Genomic DNA, 19,122 nt, shown 5'->3' with positions numbered 1-19,122 from the left:
CCAGCAGAAAAACCAACCAGAGTTCCAAGGTGTTGTTACTGAACTGTAACAACAGCCTGCCTTATATGCAGAAAATGGGCATTTTTTCTGGCATGGAGATAAAGGGAAATGTTGGGAGATCTTCCGTGGATCCTCCACCCATCCAAGTATTTTTAAACTGCTAATGAGAGGTGTGCAGGGGCCTGCTGCAGCTGGGGGCCGCACAGGAGTGGAAGAAGGGGTTTCCCTCTTCAAGGCATAGTCTGACATCAGAAACCACAATATTAAAAAAAACAGCGGGGAGAACATTTTAACCTTCCAGGGCCTTCAGTTGCTCACCTAAAAGTAGCAGTTCTCCTGCAGAGGAATTTCAAAGGGAGACTAGAAAGAGAGACTGCCTAATTGCAAATGATAACGAAGCTCAAGACAATGCATCCACCTGGACTGAATAGAGACCTAGGCTTCCCGTCTCATCATTATCAATGCTGATTTCTCCACACCCACCACCCCTCTGCATACCCCACCCTATTCCATCATGCCTGCTATTGTCATTCACCAGCGATTATTATTTGGCTTCTACAATCACTCCACTCTCCAAGAAACGGACTCACAATCGAGCTGTATCTGAAGAAGTGAGCTGTGGCTCACAAAAATTTTGTTATAGTTGCTACTGGACTCTTTCTCGCTTCTGTTTTTCAAGAGGGTTGCCAACTGATCTGGGAGAAAATGCCCAATCCTTTTCATCAAGGCTTAATACATAAAAGACTGGGCTTTTTTCTCCAAGTCAGTGGGAAAGCCTTCTCTTCACCCCTCGATGGCTTTGCCGAATGAAACAGGCAGCCGCCACCACTGTAATTACCCTCAAAGAGGAAAAAAGACGGGTAGACCATCTTTTTCCCTTTGAAGACTAATGACAGCATGGGGGAAAGGGCTGGTCTTTGAGCAGTGAAACAGCACGGACCATTTTTTAAATGATGGATGTCTTTTCAAATGATGTGATCCAATCACAGATCTGCCGTGGACTCATTAGTTTTGACGGAACGTGATGGAGGAGCTTAATTTCGGCGTGCCTGGTTGATATTGAAGCCACAAGAGCAGGAGCAAGTTTTTAAAAACCTTCCGCAAGACCCAATCCATCATGCTCCCCCCCACTCCCCACCCCCCCAAAAAAACACGAGACACAAAAGCTAATAAACAAAGAACCAAGCTTGCACCTCAAGCTAGGCCTAAGTTTTCTAGATACTTGAATAGGAAGTGGAGAGAATTTAGATATTTATAGAAGCTTTTTATAGAAGCTTTTGTATACATTTGCCAGCACATTGGGGAGGGGTTTTTTGCACAAATAAACACTTTTTAATTTTTCTAAAGGACATAGGAAGAAACAAATTCTCAGCAAGATGGTGCAACTGCTAAAGGTGCTTTTTCCCGCTCTGGTCCTGGTTATGGGTGCATCTCCTTCCCCTGCGCCATGATAAGCTGTGCCTGTCAAAATTGCCTTGTATAGACATTTATTGCTCTGACTTGGATAGCCCTGGAGAGCCTGGTCTTGTCAGATCTCAGAAGCTAAGCAGGGTCAATAATTGGATGGGAGACCTCCAAGGAAGGCCAGGGTTGCAGAGCCAGGCAATGGCAAACCACCTCTGGCAGTCTCTGCCAGGGATCACCAGATATCTGCTGTGACTTGAGGGCAGGATTTCGTTTTTCATACATTATTAGAGATATGGGTCCCTTTTGCAGATAGTTACCAGAGTGGGAATTAGCAAGGGTTGCCAATGTCCAGGCATGGCCCGGAGATCTGGAAGACTGCCGTGGGTCTCCAGACTGCTGAGATTAGTTTCTTTGGAGGGAGACTCCATGGCACTCTATTAGTTCCTTTGGAGGGAGACTCCATGGCACCACAACTCAGCTGAACTCTCTCCTTTCCCCAACCACCACCCTCCGTAGGCTCTTCCCCCAAATCTCCAAGAATCTCCCAACCTAGAGTTGGCATCCTTAGAAGTTTACAAGGTTACATCAGCAAGAATCCAATACATAGTTGAAGAAGCGCTGAAACAGAGCATAAGCAAGTCTAGGACTGACATTAGACAACATCGAACTACCCACTAGGATCATACTGGAAGCACAGGTAGCTCATAGGAGCACATGTTGAAGGCAACAGATAGTATGTAAGGCAACATAGAGGCCAAGTATATGGTCCCTAACTCATTAGCAAAGCATCTGAGACCTCCCTAGGCTAGATAGGCCAGTAGGCTGATTTGGTATAAGGCAGCACTCCCTCATTCATTCATTCATTCATTCATTCATTCATTCATTTATTCATTCATTCATTCATTCCCTGCCTTTCTCCCCAATGGGGATCCAAAGCAGCTCACATTGTTCTCCTCTCCTCCATTTATCCTCACAATGACCTTATGAGGTAGGTTAGATTGAGAGCTAAGCTACAAGAGACGAATTGCAGAAGGACGCGCACATGAAGGGAGTCGCAATGTTACCTGGGAAGCTGAGTTTTAAAAGAGATCGGAAGGCTTTGTCAATTTCCCCTCTCTACAGAGCCCGCAAAGAGGCTCCTCAGAGAGTTTGTTAATTTCCTCTTTGCCTCCCAAAGGCTCAGTCAGTTTCACCTCCCCTTTTAGGAGGCAAAGAGGAAATTAACAAACCCTCTGAGCAGGGATCTCCCTGGGTCTGTAGAGAGGGGAAATTGACAAAGCTAACCAATCTCTTTTCAAACTCAGCTTCCTGGCTAACACTGCAACTCCCTTCACGTGCTCCTCCTCGTGTAACTCATCTCTTGTAGCTCGGCTCTGAGATGAAGTGACTGGTCCAAGGTCACCCAGCAAGTTTTGATGGCAGAGTAGGAATTCAAGCCTGGGTCTCCCAGATCCTAGTTCGATACTCTAACCAATACACCCCGCGAGCTCTCCCTTCACTCTGCACAGGATTTTGGGCACGCCTCTTATCATCGGTGCCCTACGGTTTGCCAAGTGTTCAGGCTGGCCCTGTATCTTCAGCCATTGTCCTGCCCGCTACAGACATTTTGCAGTTTTACAGCGCCAGTTGTACAGTTGTACAGTTGCCAGACATTGCCCCAGACCCACACCTAGGGTTGCCCCTGTCCCTAACTCTGCCCGATGCTTTATTTTATGTTGGATGTTTAAAAGAAGAAGGAAATCTGGCAGGCGCAGCTCCTGGCAAGAGGCAGGTGCAGCTTGACACGCAGAGATAGGAAAAGCGGCTGCCAAAAACTACTTGCCTCGGCTTTACTTTAGCATCTGGTTACCCTGGTTATCACCAGCCATTGTTTTCCATACGGGAAGGCAATTAGGAGACAACAAAAGGCAAGCAAAGCAGTGGATGGAGCAGCTCAGTCTCTTGCTTAAAGAGAGCCTCCTGCTTTCTGACCCATCCAATCTCAGCCCCTTTGTTCACTCAAGACACCGAAAGCTGCTGGAGTTAGAACTGTCACATTCTCTCTACAGGAGACATCTTACACCAGAACGCTCAAATGTAGGGAGATGCAAAGTTAGCCAGGAAGTGTAGTTGAAAGAGACAGAGCCTTTCACCTCTCTACACAGAGCAGGCGAAGATCACTCCTCAGAGGGTTTGTTAATTTCATCTTCCTCTCCAGGAGGACTGTTAATTTCACCTCCCCTTCTGGGAGGCAAAGATGAAATTAATAAACCCTCTGAGGAACAATTGGCTCTGTGTTTTAAACTACACTTCCCGGCTAACGTTGCGTCTCTCTACATTTAAGCATTTTCATCATCATCATCATCATCACAATCATCACAACAACAACAACAACAACAACATTCGATTTATATACTGCCCTTCAGGATGACTTAACACGGTTCCTCCCCAACAATCTCCTCCGACCATCGTTTTCCTTCCTTCTCAATCTCCAGGAGATGTTTCTGGTACAGTCCAGGTCTGGCCCACTTTATATCCAGCCGTAGCGTGGTTGTGGGTCACAGCCTAGCAGCGGGAGACCAATCAGCAATCTGGATCCAGTGCTTCGATGTAATTGTCAACAAAACAACACAGTGCCTGCAGGGAAACAGAAGGAGCAAGTGATAGTTGGCATGGTTTTAATTTGTTTTTGCAGTTTTGTCAGAGGAAAGACCTTGTGCTATGGCGAGAGCATGTGGGAAAGGCAGCAGGGATTCAAGCGCTTTCCCTTAGTGCAGACAGACAACCAGGAGTCATTTCAGCTCTTCCGCAAAGACTGTTGCGCAAGCGAGATTCTTCCATGGGCTCCAACCCAGTGTTCTAACCTCCTTGTTGCAATCACTATCAGAACGGTACAAGGCATGTCATAAACTTGCAGGTCCAATTCAGAGAAGATGTAAGGGTCTTTATCACTAGTATTTCTCTCCCAGAAAAGTCACGTCCACGCAAAAGCAAATGGTCCGTTTCATCTCCATTAGATGCTCACATTGGAAAAAAACGAGTATCTGTTTTTGCAACTCTGGCATTTTTTCTTAAGCGTGATCATTGCTTGAATCATGGAGGAAAATTATGTTTTCCATACACACATTTCTGCCATGCTGCGTCCTCCGCACTTTAGGAGCTCGGGAAGACATGAAGCTGCCATATAGCAAATCACACCATTGATCCATCCGGTCTACCCCAACGTTATTCCCATCCACAGAAAGACATGTATCAACGAGTCTGTGAGTGCACATTACCAAGCCCTCCATCAATGATCGTAGGCAATGTGCTAGTTGCACACAGCGGTGCCCTTCTCACAAGGAGTTTACAGTATGAACCACCAATCACTGCCAACTTACCTACCACATCAGGGGAAAGAGTCCTGCCCCTTTTACAAAGGCTTAATATGTGGAAATGGGCAGCTGAAGATAACAAGACCTGGTAAATAATATCCCATCAAGCCCTTGTTAAGGGGACAGGACATGTTTTTCTCCAGGTTGTTGGCAACCCGGGTATCAAGAGGGGCACTATGTCAATGCCTCTTAAGAAGGCCTCCTTGGCCTATGGTTAAAGCGTGGGCACCTGAGTGTGCAAGTGAGTATTGTAAATTGGGAACAGTGGTTCTAAGTAAAGAACTGAGGTTGCCAACTGGCGGAGAGTAAAATGTCCTGTTAATTTAGTAGATGATGGAATATTTACCAGGTGGTGTCATTGACCTCTGTGTAGAGCTGTGTAGGGTTTACGCACCTGGCAAGGGCTGGGCACCCAGCACTCACCTTTTCTGATGTCTTCATGTGTGCAAGCTCTGCGCATGCATGTTCCTGGGGCGGTGTGGTGACACCACTTCCAGGAAGTGATGTCATCGCACAGGGACTGGGAGCCCTCCCACGCTTCACAGCGGGCCAATTTGGGCCCCAAACAAGCCCAATTCAGCCCATTTGGGGCCCAAATCGACCGCTACGGAGTGTACGTGCGCTCCCAGCCCCTGTACAATGACATCACTCCTGGGAGTGACATTGTTGTGCCACTCTGGGAGCATGGGTCTATTCCTCTGCTTCTTCCCCTGCTGGCCAGGTGAGTGGGGGGGAGGTGGAGGCTGGGAGTGGGGAATCCCTCACCCCCACCAGGGGACCTGGGATCCCTACTTTTGTGCATGAAAACCTTCAGCTGCCCATTTCCACACATTAAGCCTCTATTAAAGTGTCAGAAGATTCATCTCTGGGCCTCCTGGAAACCCTCGCAGTGGCCGTTCTTCAAGACGGAAAGTTCATTCTGGGGCAACGGTGAGGCAGAATTCCCCAGCATCTCCCCTCAACCATCCACTTCCTCTGCGACTCCTTGCGGCTTCTCCCTGCCCTGCTTTCCCTAAATAGATTTCTCATAAATGCTTGTTTTGCCACCAGTCTCCCAGCAAAGCTGACGGCTCAGGCCAAGACAGGCAGGAGCTGTAGGGTCAGGACGAAGAGCATCCACGGCCCAGAACAAACGGGCCTCCCCAGGCCTGGGGAGTGACCACGGGCAGCCAGCCCAAAGAGCTGTTGCCCTCCACGTCCACATGCACTCACAAGAAAAAAAGCAGCAATATGGTGAAAGGGCCAGGATCAGTATCGTGCCCATTCTGGATCAATGACACCTCCAGAGGGGCTCTTCCTCCCCCTTCGCTTCTTCCCCCTTCCCTCTCTTCCCCCCCTTAACGTCCCACCCTGAATCTGCAGTCTTCTCCTTTCTCTCCTTCTCTGTGACACATCTCTATTTTTAGCTTCCCCTTCACGACGTTTGGCTGCTGCTGCTGTTGCTGTTGCCGCTGCTCCCAGCCCTCGTGCAAATGAGCTCACGCTCCACCTCACATCGCTGGATCTCACTGTACCTTCCGGGCCTGGTGCCAGTTCAGCAGTGGAGCGGCCAGCAGCAAAAGAGGAGTCTCAGATCCTCAGCCCTCGGCTCTAGAAGGGCTGCCAGTTTTTAAACCGGTTCCTCTAGCTGTTCCCTTTCATATCCATTTGAGCCGCAAGCAATGATTTCACTTCCAGCCAAGGAAAGCTTTGGCTGCCCGTTGCCACTCATTAGAGCTCCCCCCGGAGTTAAGTTCTGTACCGCAGAGTTGTTCCCACCTGGCTTTGCGCCTTGCTTCCTGCCTGCGCTGGCCTCACGGCCAAAATCACACCCCAGACTATATATTTTGGATTCATTCTCTAGGCACTGTTGCATCGGCCAACAGTCTCTCCGGGCTATACACACAAATATGCTCTGTGATGATGAAACTTCTACTCAGTGGGGGCTCTTCCCGCTCTGAACAGACGAATTTCCCAGAAAAGCCATAGTCAGCTTGTGAGAAAAGTTGCAATAGAAACCTATGTAAATGGACACAAAACTAAAAGTCTGCTTAAATTTGCCAGAGCTTCCTGTTCCTTTAGGAATTTCCTGTATTTCACTAGTTGTGGGATTTCCCATTATACTTCAGGGAGGGAAGGAGTCCCATCGCATGGAATCTTCCCTTGTTTCACCTGACAAGAGTTCTCCAAAAAGGGAGGATGGATCCTAGAGTTGGGTGGGGTCTAGTCCATGGCAGATCTTCATAGATGGCCTGTAATCATAGAATCATAGAGTTTGAAGGGGCCATACAGACCATCTAGTCCAACCCCCTGCCCAGTGCAGGATCAATGCACCAGTTCCCCCACCAGTTCCATTACATTTCGTTCCACTCCTTGGTAGGGTTCCCAAGTCCCCATATCCTCCTAGCAAGAGGGGGAACTCAGGACTTACCTGTTCTGATATCCTATCTCTCATGCACCCTCTTGGAGAGGTGTGATGATGTCATTTCTGGGAAGTGATGTCATCATGCTGGTCACAGGCATGCTCCCGTGGTTTGCATGGGGCTAATTCTAGCCCATTCCTGAAGTGACATCGTTGCACACCACCAGGAGTGCGCCCTGTCCGTGCTTTCTCGCCAGTGGCAGGTGATCTCCGAGGGGTTTGCCACCAGCGATCAGCAGGCAGTGAGGCAAACCCCTGGGAAATTTCCCATCCTTGGAGGCAACTGGGAAGCCTGTCCCTAGGACAGTGGGAGCACACTTCACCCCCAGCACAGCGTTCTCACACCTTTCTTCCCCCTGCTGGCTGGGGAACAGCAAGTCTAATCAGTTCCCCTGGAGAAAATGACTGCTTTGGGGGGGTTGACTTTATGGCATTATATCCCACTAGAGTGCCTCCCGTTTCCAGCCTGGGCTCCACCCCCAAATCTCACAATCCGCAGCTGTCTACGGTCCACTGACATCCTTCAGTCACACAGGCCGTTTCCACACGGCCCAAGCCTCCGAAAGATCGCGTGAAACTCACGTAACGAAGCATCTTCCTAGCGCGATTTCCCAGCACGATCCCGTTTAATGGTGCAATTTCAGATGTCATCGTGCCAGTAAAAGGGATCATGCCAGGGAATCGCGCTAGGAAGACGCTTCGTTCCGCACATTTCACGCGATCTTACAGGCACGTGTGAAAATGGCCCCAATCCAGTTCCTTAGGCTTCTATATTGCCTTCAGAATTTGCATAAAACAACCTGGCTACACCTGAAGGAGAAATCACACACAGTGGAATTCACCCTTTTATACAATGTTAGAAAGACGGGCGTCCTGCCTGGACTGTGCAATTCTCTTTCAACGCTCTCTTCCGTGCCGGCGGGTGAGCTACTGGTTTCCCAGATTTCAGCTCTGGTTTCTCCCTCCCCAATCCCAACCCCAGTGCCCCAGGGGGGTCACATCCCCCTTCCCAGAAATCTATGAGGTTTGCCAGCCCCGCTGTTCTTCACAGAGGTTTATGTAGGTCACCAACTACCCAGCAGGCTTTGCTCCCTGCCACTGCCAATATCTCACAAATCTCCTCCCGCACAGATGGGACAGATCAACGGCACCAGAGTTCAGAAACCGGCTGTTGATTTTGCTTCTTGGAATTGCATTTTTCTTGCTTCCTACCCCTGACCTCAACAAGATTGCAGAAGTTGATGTTAGAGGCTCAGAGCTGAACTGGGGTGACTTGTGTATAAATTCCAGCTCTGCGACAAATTGCACGCTGGTGACCTTTAGCTGGTCGCTCAAGCCCGGTGCACATGTTACAGAGAACATTTGAAGAATCTACATATAGCATACATTTTCTTTGACATGGTCAGTGGGTAAGTTTCACATTGGTAGTGGAAAGTGCCATCAAGTCATAACGCTTACGGCAACCCCTGTTGGGGTTTTCAAGGCAAGAGACTAACAGAGGTGGTCTGCCATTGTTTGTCACTGTGTAGCAAACCTGGTCTTCTTTGGAGGTCTCCCATCCAATTACTAACCAAGGTCAACCCTGCTTAGTTTCTGAGATCTGATAGTCTCAAGCTTGCCTGGGCTATCCAGGTCAGAACCATTTTCACATTACATTCAACATATGTATGGCTGAACATGCGATTTAAACCTCATGTTTTTCCAGGTATGGGCCCTGGTTTCAAAGACTTGGGGCCAAGCTACACATGACGAATAACACTTGAACGGCAAGTGGATTGAGTGGAGGGCAGGTGAACAGGGAGAAATACACTTGCCGTTCAAGTGTCATTCGTCATGTGTAGCTTGGCCCTAAGTTCTTTCTCACACAGAGATGCATGCAGGGCCGTTTTCGCGCTACTTATCTGCTCCCAGAACGTTGCAAAACATTGCACAAAAAACACTGAAGATAGCGTCTTCTTGTGAGAATTTTGCGTGATGTCGCGCAAAACTCTTGCGAGAAGACACCTTCTTCCGCAGTTTTTGCGCGATGTTTCGCAACGTTCCGTGAGCAAGTAAGTAGTGTGAAAATGGCCCAGGTAGACACGAGATGTATGAGCATTCAATGTAACATGAGAACACAGCTTTGCTCTAATCCAAGCGAACCCAACCTTTTTGAGCCTGCAGGTACCTTTGGAATCTAGACACAGGGTTGTGGGCACAACCACAAAATTACTATTTTCAGGAAGTAGAGCCAAGGACAAAATGGCTGCCGCAGGAGGTGGAGCCAAGCACAAAATCTCAGACAGTGAGGTCAGGCGTAACTCTAATAGTAACTCTTCATTTCAGGCAGAAGCTCTGCTTAACAGGAGACCTTTTTAAATGAACATATTGTGTAAAAATGCTTTCTAGCTTACACACAGCTTGGAGATCCTTGTGTTGTGGTGGCAGCTGTTGCCAAAACAATGGGTTTTTTTTAGTTTGCAGAGGCAACCAGATCTCTAATAATCAATCAAATTTCTGCTGTTCTCATGTTCCCATCTATTCCCACCCCTTTTTGAAAACATTTAATGGGTGACAGGAAAGGTGTTGGTAGGCACCATAGCTCCCACAGGCAAGAGACTGGGGTCTCTTGCACTAATCTGTTTCATGGGGCTATTGCAAGGATGAAAAAGGGAGGCAAGAGATCATGTATGCCACCCTGAGCAGCATAAAAATATAATAATTTGCAAAAACAGAGATGGAAAAACAGGGACTGCACCTTTATTGCTTCCCCCCAGCAATGTCAGCTGCCAGAAATCCATGCAATTATATCTCACCACCAACCCATCTACAGCCCTGTTCACATGTTACAGACAACATGTGTACATCCTGCAGGTACGTGCATAGTATTTTTGTAAGAAGGGCTTTTTTTCAGCTGGAACACAGTGGAACTGCATTCCGGCACCTCTTAAAAATACCCACGCGATGGGTATTCAGCCATTTCAGCCATTTTGGGCCTGTTTCAGCCCAAACTGGTTGAAACAGGCCCGAAACGGCCAGGATTGGGCTGCTGCCAGGCAGGGGAGAGTTTCAGACCGTTCCAGGCTGATTCGGGCCTGATCCAGGCCATTTTGGGCCCATTTTGGCCCAATTTGGGCCTGAAACAGCCAGGAACGGGCTGCTGCTGGGCAGGGGAATGCTCTCCCATGTGGTAGCGGCACATTCCAAGCAATTTGGGCCCAAATTGGGCCCCCTGTGGAGCGCGGGAGCACTCCCGGGGCAGCCACAGCCTGCATCATGATGTTACTTCCCAAAAGTGACGTCATCACATGGTTCCAGGAGTGCGCACACGCAAAACGTGCTCACATATGATACCCAGTGACTTCCATCACCACGTTTCCCAGCAAAAAAGAACCAATGCATGTTGAAAATGAAATGAGGACTAGTACCTGGAAGAGTTGCCAACTATGAGCTGTGAAATTTGAGAGGGGGTGAAGGCTGGAAAGCATGGGATCTGGGAAGCAGAAGGACTCAGTAGGGCCCCTCCATTTACTCCAAGGGAACTGATCCCTATTGTCTAGAAATCGGTTGTAATGCTGAGAGATCTTCAGGACTCACCTCGAGATCGGCAACCCTAACATCTGGACAGATGTAGTGTTTATATCACACCTTTGGCCGTGCATGCGTTGAATGTAACATGAGAACTACTCAATGTATGAATAAAGAAGAATCAAAGGGTACACTATGCACAGATTGTACGTGCGTTCATTGTAAAATATGGACCGGGCTTCTGCCTGTGCCCTTCCAGTGTCCACAGCTGCCTCCATGCCCGAAGACTCTGTGCTGACAATAAGACTGCCTTTCCTTTGAAACGGCTTCTTTCCCATCCCCTTAATGGCAGCTTTATGTACAGATATTAGCAAGTGATAATTGTTATCGCCATGCAATGAAAAGCTCCACCTGCTGGTTCCTGCAAACCAAACTACTGCTACAGGCGCACAGAAGTAGGCCAGCCCTCCAACAATCCTCGTGGGCATTTGGGAACTCTAATTGATACTTTACCCATAACAACATTTCTGAACCTGCATGAGTTATGTTACATCAAGGTGTGCCAAAGACGGCGCGTGCTTTCCCAGGCACTGTAGTAGCAATGTGATGGAGAAATCCACACCTGTTCAACAGAAACCTTTCAAAAACAAAATCCAACGGGAGGCTGCTGAATTGGAATTCATATGCAAATTTGACTCTGTCAAGCTGGGACTGAATAGGGACTACGAATGGTTATCATATTATCACAGGTAACAGGTTTCCTTTACAGAGGCGGGGTCTGGGGGAGCCCAGTGGCGCCTGGCGTGGGCTTTCGGGGACCACAGTTCTCTTTGTCAGATGCATCTGACGGGGAGAGCTGTGGTTATCGAAGGCCTATACTACATAGGAATTGGATGGTCTAGCTGTTTTACTGCTGCAAACTAACACGGCAAACTCCTTTGAAGCCTCACCCAAGCCAACTGACCCCCACTCCAAAAGGAGATGTTTACATTTACTAGCAAAGGAATGTTTTGGTTGCATCCTCCCTCTCCCCCCTAATTGCATCTTCTCTCTCCTCCCCTCCTCCCCCCTCCTCTTCTATATTTGACCAGTTTCTGTACCATGCATCTGACAAAGAGAACTTGATTCTCGAAAGCTTATGCTACACTAAAATTGGTTAGTCTTAAAGGTGCTACTGGACTCTTTTTGTTTTTGACAGCACATAACACATAACTAGTATGCAAATGACTGGTTATCTCCCTGACAAATTAGAATGTCTGGCAACATTCTGTAACATCAGCAAGTCAACCAATTGCTTCAATTAACCCAAGCCAGAGTTCTGGTAACTATGAGCTCTGGGTTTCTGTGACATCACAGCAGTACAGCCAATGGCAGAAGAAGGCTTTGCAAACTGATCTTCTGTTTGTTCAGCATGTAACCTCCTGGCAAGCTCTTACGCTTTTTTGTCAAACGGGTAGAGCCGAATCTGCATATTCTCTGCTTGAATTTTACATGTCTTTTATGAGGGTGGTAATCCAGTTTCCTGGAGGTAAAGTGTAGATGACTGGGGAAGGCAATGGCAAACCGTCCCATAACAAAAAGTCTGCCAAGAAAACGTTGTGCTGTGACGGCCCTCCATGGGTCAGTAATGACTTGGTGCTTGCACAGGAGACTGACTACCTTTACCTTTTTAAAGTCCATCCAACAGAGAAATCTTGAGTCCAGACATGATATACAGACTGAGAGCTCAGAACGTGGTGCTGTGGATGATGGAAGCTATATATGGACAATGACATGTTTTTTTACCCTATTCTGTTTCAAAGTGAACTGTTTCAAAGTTCATTAAGAATCTGGAATAGTAAGGACTTGGCTAGATTTGGGGGATGGATTTTCAAGGGTATAGTATATAATGGGTAGGCATAAGAGAACGGGAGGGGCGAAAACTAAACTGGAGAGAGGCGTATGGAATAGCAAAGGATGCTAATTGCACACTCCTTGATCACTAGCAAATTCCCAGGGCTTTTTTTCAGCCGGAACGTAGTGGAACGGAGTTCCGGAACCTTTTGAAAATGGTCACATGGCTGGTGGCCCCGCCCCCTGATCTCCAGACAGAGGGGAGTTTAGGTTGCCCTCCACGCAGCAGCATGGAGGGCAATCCAAACTCCCCTCTGTCTGGAGATTAGGGCGCGGAGCCACCAGCCATGTGACCATTTTCTCCGAGGGCAACCCACTGAGTTCCACCACCTCTTTTCCCAGAAAAAAAGACCTGCCAATTCCTATTTCTGATGTCCTGTTTTTAAAGGAGTGTATGTGCCCCTTACACGTTGTTTGTTTGTCCTGGCTTGGATATTATTGGGAAGGGCTGGTTTTTCCCACTTCTTCACAGCATACTATATCCGTGCATCTCCTGAATTTTCCCCATCTTTCCCACAATCTTTCCCAAACCTCCTTTACTGTAATAGTTTGGGAAAGATGGTTGTTGGGGGTTTTCTGGGCTGTATTGCCGTGGTCTTGGCATTGTAGTTCCTGACGTTTCGCCAGCAGCTGTGGCTGGCATCTTCAGAGGAGTAGCACCAAAAGACAGAGATCTCTCAGTGTCACAGTGTGGAAAAGATGTAGGTCATTGGTATCTACTCAGGAGGGGTGGGGTTGAGCTGAGTCATTCTGTAAGAGTTTCCCAGGGTGTGGAATGCTAATGGCGGGAGGCTTCACTGTAACCTGAGGAGGTTCTTTTGCATATGGATTGGTGCTTGATGTGCTAATCTTCTCTGCAGGGCTATTGTCGGGTGTGGAGTGTTTTGTTGGCTTGGTGTTCCAGTTCTGAAAAACACCAGGCCAACAAAACACTCCACACCCGACAATAGCCCTGCAGAGAAGATTAGCACATCAAGCACCAATCCATATGCAAAAGAACCTCCTCAGGTTACAGTGAAGCCTCCCGCCATTAGCATTCCACACCCTGGGAAACTCTTACAGAATGACTCAGCTCAACCCCACCCCTCCTGAGTAGATACCAATGACCTACATCTTTTCCACACTGTGACACTGAGAGATCTCTGTCTTTTGGTGCTACACCTCTGAAGATGCCAGCCACAGCTGCTGGCGAAACGTCAGGAACTACAATGCCAAGACCACGGCAATACAGCCCGGAAAACCCCCAACAACCAGCGTTCTCCGGCCGTGAAAGCCTTCGACAGTTTGGGAAAGATTGCAGAACGCCAAGGTAGCACCCATGTGTACTGTAAAATCTGGATCTGTCTAATCCAACCCACATCAGCACCATTTCTCTTGCCTAGTCCCCTGCAGCAGCCATTCCCCACACTCTCACCAGACAGCCTTTTTTGTTTTAAATCACCAATGGATATATAGCATTATAGCGTTATAACAATCTACTCGTCAGGTTTTCTGAATTCCCATTTTTCATTTTTACAACAAAAAAAGTCTTAGCCATTCCCCTTATATCTCAGCAAAGAAAGGGACTAGAAGCTGGGAATTTAAAGAACCTGCTAGGCTGATTGTTATAATGTTATAACGCTGTAATAATACGTCAATCGCTGATTTAAAAAACCAAAAAAGCTCCTGGTGGCACAGGGGAGTGGCCACTGTGAGGTATTAGGACATGGAAGAGCCAGGGAAATTTGCCACGTGGAATTCTATTGCCACTGTGCCATACCAGCAGCCACAGGGAAACCATGCAAGCCCGTCCCTAGGCGTAAAACACCAGACAGCTTACAGACTCATGCAGCCAAATTCTGTTTCAGAGTCCACGTTTGCACAAGGAAGCTATGGGAACCTCAAAACCCTGTGCATACCTATCTAATGCCTCCTCTCTTTTCTCTTCCAGAGACGATGTCCTTGCTCTGTGCTGTACCCTAGATCCGTATCTGACGGATCAAGATTGTCTTCCCCGACCCTGAGCTACGCCCTGTCTCGGGGCGGACAAGGAGCGTCATCCGGAGACAGCAAGATGTCTCGTTTCCCACTCCGCTCCCTGATGGTGCTGCTTCTGCAGGGGACCCTGTCTGGGACTCACCCCTGCCCCCCACAGTGCGTCTGTGAGACTCGCCCGTGGTTCACCCCCCAGTCTGTCTACCACGAGGCCCGCACAGTGGATTGCAACGACCTGCTGCTGACTCGAGTGCCCAGCAATCTCTCCTCGGACACCCAGGTTCTTCTCCTCCAAAGCAACAAAATATCTAAGGTCAACGGTGAGCTTCAGCACCTGTCCAACCTGACTGAGCTCGACCTCTCACAGAACCACTTCTCCAGCGTTAGTGACGCCGGGTTGGCGAACCTTTCCCGCCTCATCACTCTTTACCTAGAGGAAAACCAGGTGGAGGAGTTGCCAGATCACTGCCTGAGCGACCTGGCCTCCCTCGAGGAACTCTACATAAACCACAACCACATCTCCTCCATTGAGCCGCTGGCGTTCGCCGGTTTGACCAGTCTGCTCCGGCTACACCTCAACGCCAATCGTCTCTCCGCCATCGACCACCGCTGGTTCCTCTCCCTCCCCAACTTGGAGATCCTCATGATTGGAGAGAACCCCATCTCCCAGCTACAAGCTGGTAGCTTCCAGCCGCTGGGACGGCTCCACAGCCTCGTCTTGGCTGGGATGGAGCTAGGTGAGGTCCCCTCGGGTGCTTTCCAAGGACTAGACTACCTGGAGAGCTTGTCCTTTTTTGATAATCACCTTACACACGTTCCCACTGGGGCACTGAAAGGTCTGCCTCTCTTGAAGTTCCTGGATCTCAACAAGAACCCTATCGCAGAGATACAGGCCGGGGACTTCCAGGACATGTTGCACCTAGAGGAATTAAGCCTCAACGGCATGGAGGAATTGACGGGCATTCACAAAGGTGCTTTTGAGAATCTTCCGGAGCTGGCCAAACTTGAACTGTGCAACAACCCTCGCCTTTCCTATTTGCACCCCGGTGCATTCCAGGAGGTGCCTGCTCTCCGCACCTTACTTGCGAGCAATACTGCCCTCAGTCTCCTTCCACTAGGGGTGACAGATGCCTTGCCGGCTTTGGCTGAACTCAGTCTTTTTGGGAACCCACTGCGCTGCGATTGCCCAGAGGTTTGGAAATCGTTATCCACGGGGGACATACGCTTGATTGAGTCCCAAAGTACCCTGTGCACCTCGCCTCCGATGGCTGCAGGGCAACAACTCCAAGGAGTACTGAAAAATGGCATGGTAGGCGCTTGCTTGCCGGAAATCTCTCCCAAGGGACTCCCAGAGCAGATGGAGGTTCCTTCGGGCTCAACAGTAGCTTTGGATTGCCAGGTCAGTTCAGAACCACCCGCACAATTCCACTGGATAGCACCGTCTGGGGAGAAAGTGACCACAGAGACAGGGAAGCTGAAGCTGAGGGTAGGGGGCACTTTAGAGATCCGCACAATCAGCCCAGGAGACTCTGGGATCTACACTTGCGTGGCATGGAACGGACTGGGCTCTACCAGCCGGAGTGTGGCCGTGGCCGTGATCGGCGAAAGACCTGCCACCCCCAACAGGCTGCTGGTCCTTGCTAAGAAGGTACAGTCCCATTTTGTGGTGGTGGAGTGGACAATGTCCTTCTCAGAGGGACAGGGCAACGAGAGAGCCGGTGGGTCCGCAACGCCCCGGCCGCCTCCTCCTTCACCATGGTCTTCGGCCACCATGCGGATCCATAACCCCCACCTGAGCTACACAGCGCGGGTTCCCGTGGGGATCCGCGAATTCAACCTCACGCACCTGCAGCCTGCCACCCGTTATGAGATTTGCCTCACTGTCATGTCTCCCATTCCCAAGTCTTCACGTGGTTACACAGATGTCCCCCCACCTTTAGCTCTCTCCACAGGCCCTTCAGCATCTTCTGTGAGTTTCGTGGAAACAGTCTTAGCCACCGCAGGTATGTCTGGTTCTTCAACGGGCTCCCTGACAGCCTCCGAAGGATCTTCTGCACCCCCCCGGGGTCATTTAGCAGCTATGCTTCCCCTAGCAACTTCCAAAGACTCCTCGACACCTCCTACGGAACCCTCAACCATCTCCATCTTTACTCCGCCTGTCCCGCACCTGCCCCGCACGCAGCGCTCTTGCCTCAACGTCACCACCAAAGAAGCTTCCCTGGCTGTGGAACTAATGGGTGGGTGGGCTGGTGGTGCGGCCCTTGCCGCCGTGACCGGCTCCTTGCTAGCCGCCCTGAGCGCTGTGCTGCTGCTCCTCTATGCCTCACGGCGGCTCAAGGAAAAAGGATGCCGCCATTCACTGAAGAAATACATGCAGCACGCAGCCGCCATTCCACTCAACGAGGTCTATCCGCCCCTGATCAGCTTGTGGGACGCCGAGGGAGACGCCCCTATGCCAATGGCGCCTCTTGCACAACTGGCTCCGCCCACGCCCACACCTCCGCCTCCCACCACAGGGGGACACACTCTTCTGCTGCCACCCCCTCCGGGTCCGATTGATACTTCCAAGACCTATCTATGGCAACAGCCATGAACTAGATGTGAAATGGGCCGGCACATGTGCCTCTGACTCTGGCCATTGGCAGGAAATTTCCCCTTCCCGCCGATGTTAGGGTATAGGAATGGGGCTTCCAGGCCTTCCCAACCCATGTCCTTGCCTACCACTTCACCCCTATGCGCACCCATGTGCACCACCATATAGAGAGCACCACAAACTGGGGGTTTTAGCCAAGGCCTCACTGTGTAGTTATAGCCAAATAGGGAGGGGGGTATCCGGTGGATGAAAGGGCCCCTGGGACAGTGTAGCCCCTGGGGGGCAGGTAAACTTAAGTTTTGAATAAAGTTGTTGAGTTGGAGAACGCTGGGAGTGCTCGGGTGTGTTTCTTGGGGAAAGAGCACAGCAACACCCACAAGAAATATCCTCACAGTCCATCTTTTTCAGAGTAAATATTGCTTTTCAAAAAAAAGCTACCGCCCTCTAGTGGGCATTTGGGAAGTAGCTGGCCGAATTCTCTTGCGGGGCTACAGGCTTCAATGAAATGTGGTTCAGGCGCATGTTTAGACCCAAAATCAGGGTTGCTAAGTTTGGGCTGGGAAATTCCTGGAGGTTTGAGGGTGGGGTCTGGCGGGGAAGGTAGGGTTTGGGAAGAGGCCTCTGTGGTATATAATGCCATAAAGTCCACCCTCCAAAGCAGCCATTTTCTCCAGGAGAATTGATCTGTGTTGTCAGGAGATCAATTCCAGGAGACCTCCAGGTTGGCAACTAGGGTTGCCAGCTCCAAGTTGGGAAATTCCTGGAGATCTGGAGGGTGAAACCTGGAGAAACCTGGAGAAAGTGGGGTTTGGGGAGGGAAAGGACCTTGGCATGGCATAATTCCATAGAGTCTACCCCAAAAGTAGTCATTTTCTCCAGGTGAACTGATCTCTGTGGCCTGGAGACCAGTTGTAATTCCAGATCTTCAGCCACTACCTGGAGGTTGGCAACCCTACCTGATATCCTTCCCTCTTACCCCAGGAATGTGTGGATGGACTGACTCTGCTTACTGAATGGTATAGGAAAGGCACTCTGCCCAGAGGCGTTATGTCACTCATCCCAGTTTGGGAGCGGTAACATTAAAGACAGGTTCTGGAGCTAAGCCCTGACTCAAATGCAACCCTCTACCTGTCCCGTGCCTTGCTGACTTCTAAGTAATCCCAGCCAAACCCCACTGCTATCCTTGCTTGAACAGGGTGGAGGTTTTCAGCAGCCACACATACCTCGTCAATATGTTTTGGCTGAGATTTGCTGGAAGTAGCAGGTAAAGCAAAGAAAACTTGAGCTGTGTCTTCTCCGGCAGGGAAAGCACTTTTGCTGCTGAAATAGGTGAGAGAGTGCACAGTTAGATTGGGGGGGGGGGAAGACTGGAGGATGTATTTTCTATGGAGTGGAAATAATGTAATGGGTTTGTGGTGAGTTGCGCTTCCTGGTGGGCTAAGCTGGTGTGATAATATGGTCTCTCATGAGGCTTCCGAACACTTGTGAATAAAATTGTCAATGTTTCCAGTCCAGGGTTTTTTTAAGGAAAGGAAAGTTGTCTTGTTGGCTGAGACGCTTTCACACACATTGGATAATGTGCTTTCAATGCACTTTAATGACCATTGCACTTTAATGACCAATACACTTTAATGACCACTTGCAGACGATTACTAAAGTGCATTGGAAGTGCATTATCCAACATGTGTGAAAGCAGCCCAATTACCACACAGGATAATTCCGCACACGTTGGATAATGCACTTCCAATCCTCTTTAGAGATCATTTCGAACTGAATTTTTCGAGTGTGAAACAAAAAATCCACTTCCAAACTATAGCTAAAGTGCATTGAAAGTGCATTATCCAACGTGTGCGGAATCAGCCTATGTCCAGGAGGAGCTTTCTGGGGTAGGCTGAGGGAAGTTAAGGAGCAAAGAGACAGGCGGCAATATGGGCAAAAGAAGAGTGCAATGTACCACCAGATTAGAGTTACCAGCTCCATTTTGGGAAATTCAT

General features: G+C 49.3%; 1 protein-coding gene across 1 annotated transcript in view; it reads left to right on the top strand.

The window, feature by feature from the left end:
* LOC129346351 (leucine-rich repeat neuronal protein 1-like) overlaps nucleotides 1-17,285 on the top strand; it is a 32,746-nt gene extending 15,461 nt beyond the window's left edge. Inside the window, exon 2 of the mRNA XM_055003701.1 lies at nucleotides 14,492-17,285. Within this exon, the coding sequence (XP_054859676.1) occupies nucleotides 14,615-17,128 (2,514 nt within the window). The 5' untranslated portion in view covers nucleotides 14,492-14,614 and the 3' untranslated portion in view covers nucleotides 17,129-17,285. The remainder of the gene's footprint in view (nucleotides 1-14,491) is intronic.
* The last annotated feature ends 1,837 nt before the right edge of the window (nucleotides 17,286-19,122 follow it).

Source organism: Eublepharis macularius, chromosome 19, assembly GCF_028583425.1.
Source record: "Eublepharis macularius isolate TG4126 chromosome 19, MPM_Emac_v1.0, whole genome shotgun sequence".
In the NCBI taxonomy this organism is placed as follows: domain Eukaryota; kingdom Metazoa; phylum Chordata; class Lepidosauria; order Squamata; family Eublepharidae; genus Eublepharis; species Eublepharis macularius.
Note: the sequence above shows the minus strand (reverse complement) of the source record. Positions and strands in the feature narration are given on the sequence as shown.